The 11,130-nt window shown below is 43.3% G+C and overlaps 2 protein-coding genes across 2 annotated transcripts in view; both read right to left on the reverse strand.

The window, feature by feature from the left end:
• Positions 1-4,308: 4,308 nt before the first annotated feature.
• On the reverse strand, positions 4,309-6,774 carry bsnd (barttin CLCNK type accessory subunit beta). Its single transcript, XM_080431464.1, has 3 exons — positions 6,583-6,774; positions 5,865-5,941; positions 4,309-4,439 (listed from the first exon to the last, which is right to left on the reverse strand). Exons 1-3 carry the CDS (start codon positions 6,757-6,759, stop codon positions 4,331-4,333), a joined length of 363 nt encoding a protein of 120 aa, XP_080287590.1. The 5' UTR covers positions 6,760-6,774; the 3' UTR covers positions 4,309-4,330.
• A 1,205-nt stretch (positions 6,775-7,979) lies between these two features.
• Positions 7,980-11,130, reverse strand: part of LOC308087529 (uncharacterized protein) — a 6,074-nt gene continuing 2,923 nt past the window's right edge. Inside the window, exon 3 of the mRNA XM_080431463.1 lies at positions 7,980-8,773. Coding sequence (XP_080287589.1) covers positions 8,602-8,773 — 172 coding nt within the window. The 3' untranslated portion in view covers positions 7,980-8,601. The remainder of the gene's footprint in view (positions 8,774-11,130) is intronic.

Genomic DNA, 11,130 nt, shown 5'->3' on the forward strand with positions numbered 1-11,130 from the left:
GAGAAGAGACGGGGAGGTTTGTTTGTGTTGGAGAGAAAGAGTGTGTGTGTGTGTGTGCACACACACACACGATGATTAGAGAGATAACGTGAGTCTGCGTAGAAGAGTGTGTGTTTCTAAGACGGAGAGAGAGACTGTGTGTGTGTGTGTGTGTGTGTGTGTGTGTGTGTGTGTGTGCGCGCGCGAGAGTGTCTGTGAGTGTGTGTGTGTGTGTGTGTGTGCGCGCGCGCCTGTGTGTGTGTGTGTATGTGCGTGCTTGACAGGCTGCTCACTGAGAGGCTTATATTTCTCTGTGTCAGGAGGAGTGGTGCTGTGGGGGTGACAATATATCCTCTGCAGGTTGAAGGGGGCACTTTGGGCACAGATACATCAGACACACCAGTCCTCCATGTAAGCCATGTGAGGGTATAGGGAAAATGACCGTAGGTAGGTGACAAACGTGTTGGACAAACACACTGATTGTATCTGTTTGTTTTTCCAGGATAGCACTGACATTTGTGTCTTGTCTTGTCTTGTCTTAACTTATCTTAACCATTTGAACCCCTGCATTCATGTTCTCGGGAGAACATTAGGCTAAAATAGCAGATCTACAAGCTTCATTCATGACCTGCAGGCTTTTCTCTCATCTCACAAGGACAAAAGCCTAATGAACTACAGCTCAAAGTGTCTATACGACGGAACTTCCAAAGTATGTATTTACCCCGGAAGCTTAACTTTAACGTAACTTCAACCTAACTTCAACGTAACTTCAACCTAACATCAACGTAACTTCAACCTAACTTCAACCTAACATCAACGTAACGTCAACGTAACTTCAACCTAACATCAACGTAACTTCAACGTAACTTCAACCTAACATCAACGTAACTTCAACCTAATTTCAATGTAACTTCAACATAACATCAACCTAATTTCAACTTAACTTCAACCTAACATCAACCTAACTTCAACGTAACTTCAACGTAACTTCAACGTAACTTCAACCTAACTTCAACCTAACTTCAACCTAACTTCAACATAACTTCAACCTAACATCAACCTCATTTCAACCTCATTTCAACCTCACTTCAACGTAACTTCAACCTAACATCAACGTAACTTCAACGTAACTTCAACCTAACATCTACTTAACTTCAACGTAACTTCAACGTAACTTCAACCTAACATCAACCTAATTTCAACGTAACTTCAACGTAACTTCAACCGAACATCAACGTAAGTTCAACGTAACTTCAACCTATACATCACATCAACCTAACTTTAACGTAACTTCAATGTACCTTCAACCAACATCAACGTAACTTCAACCTAACATCAAACCTAATATCAACCTAACTTCAGCCTAACTTCAACATAACTTCAACATGCAGCAATACGTGATCAAAGGTCAGGCTATAGTTGTAATCTGAAGACCATAGCACTTGCCGTAGCCTTGACCATGCAGTCTTATGCAATGGTTAAAATGTAATTTTATCAACCTAATTTCAACGTAACTTCAACCTAACATCAACTTAACTTCAACGTAACTTCAACCTAACATCAACCTAACATCAACATAACTTCAACCTAACATCAACCTCATTTCAACCTCATTTCAACGTAACTTCAACGTAACTTCAACCTAACATCAACGTAACTTCAACGTAACTTCAACCTAACATCAACTTAACTTCAACGTAACTTCAACCTAACATCAACCTAACATCAACCTAATTTCAACGTAACTTCAACGTAACTTCAACCTAACATCAACGTAAGTTCAACGTAACTTCAACCTATACATCACATCAACCTAACTTTAACGTAACTTCAATGTACCTTCAACCAACATCAACGTAACTTCAACCTAACATCAAACCTAATATCAACCTACCTTCAACCTAACATCAACCTAACTTCAGCCTAATTTCAACATAACTTCAACATGCAGCAATACGTGATCAAAGGTCAGGCTATAGTTGTAATCTGAAGACCATAGCACTTGCCGTAGCCTTGACCATGCAGTCTTATGCAATGGTTAAAATGTAATTTAGATAGCATGTTATTTAGACAGATGCCAGGTTCATTTGTTGACCTGGTATCCTATAGTTTGTATAGTTTCAATGTACATATTTATTTTTTGATATTTTTAATGTCTAGACTGATGATAGGTTATTGGGTTACCTATGATTCTAGATTACTGAGGCACCGAACTGTCTCTATGCATTTGATGTATTACCTCGTGTTTACCTTGCTTACTGTCTGCTAAATCTCTATCTGGTCAAAAACCTCCTAACTCACCACTTCAGCTGTATTTGGATAAAGTGATGATAATATAAGGACACATTCAAGTATCTGATAATGTATTAAGTCACCATACCAACTTTGATGAGGCAGTATTGTGTTGTTTCTTTTTTTATTTCCTGAAAAGTTAATATTTTGGACATAGCTGGTTTCTGCCCATCAGCAGAGATATCATTTGGATATTTGCATCCCTATGAAACGGTGTTCAAGGTTACCTTGTTGCACCTTGAGGAACTTAGCTGAAGGTTCGGTTCCAGATTCGGGTCGAGTCCCATCGCAGACGGCGGATTAGATCCGAAATCATCCGGTCGTCCTCTATACAGTCCTGCTCATGGCCAGAGGCATGAATGCGCACAAACAGAGAGTGACCAACTCATAAGTTCTAAAGAGGCAAAATGTATTCTTGAAACCAATCTTGGAAAGTTTCAGGTCAATTTAACTGGACTCCAGAATTTTCCAAATGAACTCATGGCTCTAATTATGTTGATAAGATCTACATTTGATCAGGGGGTTTTAGTCTCTCCATCAGAATAGCGGATCCAACACTTAGAAATATAGGGTACCCTGATTTAGAAGAAGAAATCAAAGTAAAAATGTATTCTTATAATTCAATGCGGGGACTGATGACGTATTTTGATTGATTGAATACTTTACTAGTCAGAAATGTAAACGTGGAGACATTAAGGACAAAAGGATAACACAAAAAAGTCCTGGGGACTTGTTTCAATTGTGGTCCTATGTATTCAATTCATCAACATGTCATCAACAAATACAAACACTATGTACAAAGGAGAAATAGGGAAGAAAGACAGCAGTGAATGACACCTCCTTTCCATGTATTGGGGGGCTTACGGCACCACTTTTGTATCGAATGATTCAAAAACACCTCTGCATGCCTTTGCCGTGGAGTCATATTTCACAGTTGTGGTGGGTGGTCTAATTCATACACAGCTTTACAGTGCTGTATGTCACTGTTTACATTCCCTCACAGGTCAGTTTGATCATGTTTAAACTTGCCATGTGGACTTCATGAGCTATAGGTAGCCTACACAGTAAGTAGGCCTGTCTTGTCAATACTGAACTGTACATTTGGGAGTATTCCCAAAGTTACAGTATGTGTTGGGTTTGTGCTTGTGTGTTGAATTAATGAAATGGATAATTGTGTATTTATAGTTTTTGCACATTTATTAGGTTTACACATAGAGCCATTGTGGTAATGTTTGTGTCCAGAATCACTGCGCCGCGGCAGCCTACTCACGCACAAAATATATGACACAAAAAATAGTACCATGTGACAGAGGGGTCGAAATTGAACGAAACCTGCTCTATATGGTAGAAATAGGTCAACAATACAAATGACGCTAGTTTTTTTTATTAATTTATTTTTAATGAGCGGCCCCCACCAAATCTACTAATCTACCGGAACTACTTCATATTCATCAGAACCGGACCATAACTCTGACCACGGGACTCGGGCAATCAATTAATACCTTTGCAACCACTACATTAATGGTAAGTATTTCCTACAGAAAATACTCAAAAAATCTGAACTAACCCTTTAAGCACGCATGGTGCGCCTGTTACGCACATTCTATCTAGTATAGTGCTCGATTCACTTGAGAAACTCAGACCAAATGCGCATCTTTCTTTATCGCTGGTTCTCTGTATGTTTCTACTTTCTATATACTGTTTACTCACAAGTCTTTCTCTCATTACTCTGTATATATTGTTAAAGTGCCATCTGAATTTATCATCTCATATTGACAAGCTGTGACAGAAGAATGCAGTTGGGGGAAAAGCAATTATTTTATTGTACTGAATATTTTTTTTAGAAGTATAAACAGGAACATGTTAATGGAATATATTGTACGTAGCTAACAAGGGTCCTTGGATTCAAGGACAATCCATGTGGTCAGAACAACTGTTTGAGCCATCATGGCACCTCAAGGTTAAATATTTTATAAAATAGCTATAAAAAAGTAGAAAACAGTTGCTGTCCTAATCTTAAAGTTATTCTTTGTTGTCTGGGATTGGAGCCTGCCAGAGATCAGACCAGATGTAGAGTTGGACAGCTGTGACTGTAATCTTTCAAGGCCTCAGGGAGGAGACTGTTGATTGCCTTTTCTCCATGGATACCATGCATGGTCCCAACATGACTGAAGGAAGGAAGAAAGAAAGAAATTAAGAAAGAAATTAAAATAAAGAAAAAGATTGATATTATTATTATTCAGGAAATTAATAGATATTCACATTTTTGGGTGGATATTGCAACTACAAAGTGAAGAGCTATATTATGTAGAAACAACTAAGACAAGGCGATGGGTGAGAGGCTTGAAGTTGATTTATCAGCCAGGAAACCATACTTTGTTAGAAACATCTTTTCACTTTATTAAAAAGATTTATCTTGTGGTTTGGAAATGTCAGTAGTTTTTACATTACACTATTTTGATTGTTTTTCTTTTCTTTTCTTTTCTTGTGTGACAAATTGTGAAGCCCTGTACCAGCTTCTTTTTAATTTACATTCTTTTAGGTCTTTTGTGCATCTATTCAATGGACTGCACAACGCCTGTTCTGTTTTTCACATTCATTCAATTCCACCTCTTCACAACAAGGAGCTTCTCCTGCCCCCGTTCTTGGGTGAGGAGGACAGAACATTACATTTATCATTTGACACATGGGGTTATTATGCACATTTTCAGATAAAGATTAGGCTATATACACTGCCCTTAGGGTCAATTATGTTGACAAAACCAGAGTTATATACATTAAATAATGTTTGTTTAATGAAAAGACTAAATCATTTTAATCAGATGAATCACTTTATTCAAATTGAGGATTTTTTAATGATTACATAAATATCAAACATTCAACGCATCATTTGAAAACTTCAATACAAAATGACATTTGGTACACAGCCCTGGTGTAAGGATTTAGGACAGATCATGACAGCAGTTGGGAATGAACCTGGGCTCTGAATAAAGTTACTGCTATGATGTCAGCCCACAACTTTCACCACCTTAATTTCCCCCAGATGGTTTTTGGGGGGATGCAAAAAAATGCATCTTGGTAAGATGTTTTATCAGCCTCAGAGTAGGGCCTCTGTTGCTCCACACATCATCATTAATTTCTCGTAAATATGTACAGTATAAGGCCATTAGTGTGTGTATTAGTGCCATCGTCTTCCTCCAACCACACTGGACTGGCCCATATTACACTGCCTCTGTCTCCATGCTAATGTCCTGAGATACGCTTGCCAAAACCACAGGGAATCATTAGGGCCCAAGCATTCACCGCCCCTGGGCTATTAGTGCTGTGTGTGTGTGTGTGTGTGTGTGTGTGTGTGTGTGTGTGTGTGTGTGTGTGTGTGTGTGTGTGTGTGTGTGTGTGTGTGTGTGTGTGTGTGTGTGTGTGTGTGTGTGTGTGTGTGTGTGTGTGTGTGTGTGTGTGTGTGTGTGTGTGTGTGTGTGTGTGTGTGTGTGTGTGTGTGTGTGTGTGTGTGTGTGTGTGTGTGTGAGTGAGTGAGTGAGTGAGTGAGTGAGTGAGAGTGTGAGAGAGTGAGTGTGAGACGTGTTCGATGGTACCTTCGTTGCGTAGCGTCTGCTGAATAATGCAAGTGGTCCTCCAACCACTTTTGGTGGATTTCAGGGTTCAGTGTGACCTGCGCACACACACATACATCACACACAAAACCAACACGCAAACCACTGGCTATTACATCACTCCATAATGGTAGAACCACATCGAATTTCTTCTCTTCTCTTTTTGAAATCTCTCTCCTCACTCTCTCTCTCACACACACACACACACACACACACACACACACACACACACACACACACACACACACTAGTATTACTATATTTGTGAGGACATCGACAAAATGCAATGCATACTATTTGTTTGCCATCTTAACCCTAAAGCCTGGGTTATGCTCGGTTGTGTGCTGGTGTTGCACATCGGAAATAGCCGATCTACAAGCTCACAAGGCGTCGCAGCTTGTAGATCTGCTATTTTCGAGGCGTAGCTCTAACGCTAACTCCTAAACTTAACCTGTAAATACCTCATCAACCTGAATCCTTTCTCAATTGTAAGCCTAACACTATAAATGTTTTTTTTAACCACGAAGAAAAACCATAAAAATATCTCTATCGAGAACCAGGAAAATGCTCCTCACAATGTCTATTTCTCAAATTCTGCTATACTATAGCATACTATACTATCACAAGTATAGTAATACAAGTTCGTACACACACACACACACACACACACGCACACGCGCACTCATTCATCTTTAACTACCTTTGGATAGCACTGACAGAGGCTCCAGGTCGTCCCGACGGCCACCATGACGACACCCAGCGCACAGAGCGTGACGTAGACGTGCGGGCGCTCCTCGGTCATTATGAAAAGGCCGACGGCCACCACACACATCCCCGCCACGATCAGTCCATAGCGGTACGGCTTCCCCTCGACCATCGCTTACAACAAATATCGACCAAAATATCGCTTCACACACACACACACACTGGAGCAGCAGAGACTGACTTAATACAGAGCTCTCTCTCTCTCTCTCTGTCTATCTGTGTGTCAAGCTTCACTGGTGTATTATTATGGTGTTCTGCGGGGCCTTTTTGTCGTTCTGTGGTGAGGGTATGAAGGTGAGGGAGGAGAAAGGCAGGTTAGAGTTCCACTCTGGTGGCTTTTTACAGCCTCCAGACTGCTTGGGCTGGCGGATAGAGAGAGAGAAAGGGAGGGAGGGAGGGAGGGGGGGGTCTAGAATTGCAGGTGTGTGTGTGTGTGGGTGTGTGTGTGTGTGTGTGTGTGTGTGTGTGTGTGTGTGTGTGTGTGTGTGTGTGTGTGTGTGTGTGTGTGTGTGTGTGTGTGTGTGTGTGTGTGTGTGCGTGTGCGTGCGCGTGCGCACACGATAGGTCACCTTGCCCCTGGTGCAAGGAAAACCCACAACTCTGCCCCACCTCTTCCCTATTTTCTCTCCCTCTCTCTCTCTCTCTCTCTCCCGAAACCATTTGGTTCTCTCAATGTTTTGATAAGGTGCATTTTTTTGGTGCATGGTTTACACACAGTGCTGAGTTAAAAGACGCAGGTTTTTGTGGATAAGTAAACATCTCTCTTCGACTGGCTTCAGGTGGGGGGCGGGGGGGGGTATTGGCTCTCAAAACAAACTATCCATCAGCGCCACCCGTGGAGCGCTGGAAAGGCCATTCATTAACGGGAGTTTATAGAAACATCATAACATAACAGAAACACAGGTCGACATTCCTCCCCCAACACTGCTGTTGACATTCTGGGCTCTTTACAAGGCACTTTTGCTTACAGGAATAAGCTGTCACTAGTCAGTAGATCTTGCTTTAAGGTTATTACTGGATAGAATGCAGACGCGGACGGACAAAAACGTCGTACTAGTCGTGGACGTAAAAAAAAAGACGTGTTGTTTTAACCCATTGATACCTGGAACGCATCTGTGTCACTTTTAGATTTCTTTAGGCTATTCAAAAATAGCAGATATACAAGCTCATAGCGCGGCACCGAGTGCCGCGCTACGAGCTTGTAGATCTGCTATTTTTGAAAAATCGTGAAAATTATTTTTTTTACATTTTTTTCCGAAAAACTGTTAGGATTTAGAAAATGTTTAGAAGCGGCCTCAGGTCTTAATAAGACGGATGCCGCTGCGGAGGCACAGTAGTAGGTCAAGGTCACACAATAAAACCAGGTTCCAGTGGGGCTTCCAAAGCCCTGTTTGAGCATCTCGTATCCCTCCCAACCTTTTGAGTTCTGCAGTCACCACGACACGCAGATATGACGCCAGTCCGTCGACAACACTCCCTCGACTCTGCGGCGGTGTAAGTTACAACAACGCCCAATCTCGAGGAAAGGATCGAGTCCTCGGTGAAGGGAGGAGGGCGAAACAGAGGCCGTGGTGAGAGATGGCGTCCTCTCCCGCTCCCCCCCCCCCCCGGGGCCACACACAGCACTCTCAACATAACGGCCATCGTAGACGGCCAAGCTCGAAGCTCCCTCGGCGCTGGCTGGGCCTCGGTCCAAAACAGTCCTCAGTCTGCAGCGCCCTGCCTCCACTCCCCCCCCCAGTGATTGTTTAGTTTCAGGGTGGCAGCATTAAGGCACAGAGTAGTTACACAGCGACGTTTGGCTGTCAGTAAGGTAGGCCGTGTCGGCCCGAATATGAATTAGCCTCAGGGGCTCCACGCAGAGCCACTCAGAAAGGCACTGACACTCGCACAACACTCAACACAACAACAACACAACACTCGCCGCGTTGGGGGGGGGGGGAGTGTCGAGAGGTCAGAGCCGCGGGGGTGCCGCCTGTTCGTCGGCTTTCATGACCGTGTCGTAGGACGGGGGAGGCTCCTCGTCCCAGGGGGGCGGGGTGGAGGGGAGAGAGGGCTCCGGCGGCGATGCCGGCCTCCTGGTGACAGAGTCCTCCGACATCTCCCTGCGAATGCGGTCCAGCCTCCTGGAGAGAGAGAGAGAGACAATTTAACCCAATGAGACCTGAAGCCGATTCTACATGTCTCCTAAATCTCAACAGTATTCTGAAAAACGTATGTTTCTATATCAGTGGTGCTCAATCTTTTTCATGTCAAGGACCCCCAAAATTATATGTATTTGGCCGCGGACCCCCATCAAAATATTTAGTTCCAGGGACCCCCCAGAAGCAACGATTTGAGTTAAAAATGTTCGCTTTAAAAATATATATATTCAAAGATTTGCACACATTTTCACGATTTTTCAAAAATAGCAGATCTACAAGCTCGTAGCGCGGCACTCGGTGCCGCGCTATGAGCTTGTATATCTGCTATTTTTGAATAGCCAAAGTGTCAAATAATGCTTTTTAGCTCAAATCTAAAAATGACACAGTTCCAGGTCTTAATGGGTTAATGGATGGATTGATGGATGCTGGGGGGGTGTTTGGAGTTGGCTTTTATGCTTTGCTGCAGCACTGGCACATAGGAGAATGACAGAAGCTTGATTTATACTTGGTTGCGTGCCGGTGTCGTGGTCAGTGAACAGCAGATCTACAAAGCTCGCAATGCGTCACATTCGTTGTGTGCTTGTAGATCTGCTATTTACCGCAGGCAACACCAGTGTGCGACTAAGTATAAATCAGGCTTTAGTTGTGCGCCGGTGTCGCGCACCAAAAAATAGCCAATCTACAAGCTCGCAACGTGTCGCAGAGTGACGTGTTGTGAGCTTGTAAATCTGCTATTTTAGGCAAACATTAGGCATAAAGGGCCTGGTAAGGGAAGCACGGTTGACATGCGACAGAACTTGGATCACGGACTTCTTTGACATCCAAACACCACTGATGGCTGTGACCCTTGCATGGAGTGCTGTCAGGTCCACGTCTGGAGGCAGAAAAAGCTTTGCTGATGGAAAGTGTGTTCCTGGCTGGGTTCTGAGCACCGTGCTGGACACTGAGCAGAGCACGTCTTGTTTAAAGTCACACAGGATCCTAGATTACCTCAGACAAGGCCAGGAGAGTCTGTCGGCCACATTGTGTGTACGTGAGCAACTGTGCGTGCGTGTGCGTGTGCGTGTGCGTGTGCGTGTGCGTGTGCGTGCGTGCGTGCGTGTGTGTGTGTGTGTGTGTGTGTGTGTGTGTGCGTGCGCGTGTGCGTGTGTATGAATACATAAAGGAAAAAGAAAGAAAAAAGAAAGTGTGCGTGCATCCGCGAGCGCATATGCGAGAGTGAGTGAGTGATTGAGTGAGAGTGTGTGTGCGCGTGCGAGTGTGTGTGTGTGTGTGTGCGCACATGAGTGCGTGCGTGTTCTGTTTTCCAGGTGACCTACTTCTCTAATCAGAACATCTATTGTTCTCTAGTCCTCTATGTGTCACATGCAATGTTTTTGGTTCCTAATCTTTACCTCACTCTACCTATCCCCCCTCCCCCCTCCCCCCCTCTCTAAGCAATCCTCAGTCCTTCCTTCTTGTTGCCTGTTTTCATAGAGGCTAGTAGTTTTACTATGCAGATGTACATTGAGATGTTGTTTATATTTTGTTACTGTCGGGCAGAATCCTCTTATCTCCATATTTTAACTTAGTATGTTTTTTTTGGGGAAATTGATGCCCTACTTAAAAAAAATAGCCGATCTACAAGCTGCGATGCATTTTGTGCTCGTAAATCAGATCTTTTTTGGACATAATTATGAGCTTTCCACCCGACAGCAACGATATGCTCATGTACCGTAATTTTCGCACTATAAGCCGCACCTGAGTATAAGCCGCAGCAGCTAAATTGAATGATTTGTACATATATAAGCCGCACTGGACTATAAGCCGCGGGTGTTTTAATGTTTAATTTAATTTAGGTCCCCTAGTGGCCGTAAAAATCCATAGATAAGCCGCACCGTTATATAAGCCGCAGGGTCGAAAAATGGGAAAAAAGTCGCGGCTTATAGTCCGAAATTTACGGTATTTTATTTCAATTCGTTTGAGCACAGATGATAAGTATGTTATTTAGATAGCTATAGGTTGTTTGGACAGTTTACCTGGCTGGTACCTGCCTGGCTAGTTACTTTACTAGCACTTTGATTGTCTTGTTGGCCCTGTGTTTGACTAGGGTTCATACCACTTACTCCCATCTTGCACTTTGTAAGTCGTGCCGGATCAGAGCGTCTGCTCAATGCCTAAAATGTAATTTGTAGATGTTTAATCCATCTCAGATCCATCTAATCCTCTCCCACTCGTCTTGGCTGCTGGACCACAACAGCTCGGCCAGGCCCTACACATGGGAATGACTGACTCAGCCAGTCAGTGATGAGACTGAGTGATGAAGATATACACCAATGGTCAGCTGGTTGGCCCGACAA

The sequence above is a fragment of the Gymnoscopelus braueri genome (genome assembly GCF_963280865.1).
Source record: "Gymnoscopelus braueri genome assembly, chromosome: 6".
Lineage (NCBI taxonomy): Eukaryota > Metazoa > Chordata > Actinopteri > Myctophiformes > Myctophidae > Gymnoscopelus > Gymnoscopelus braueri.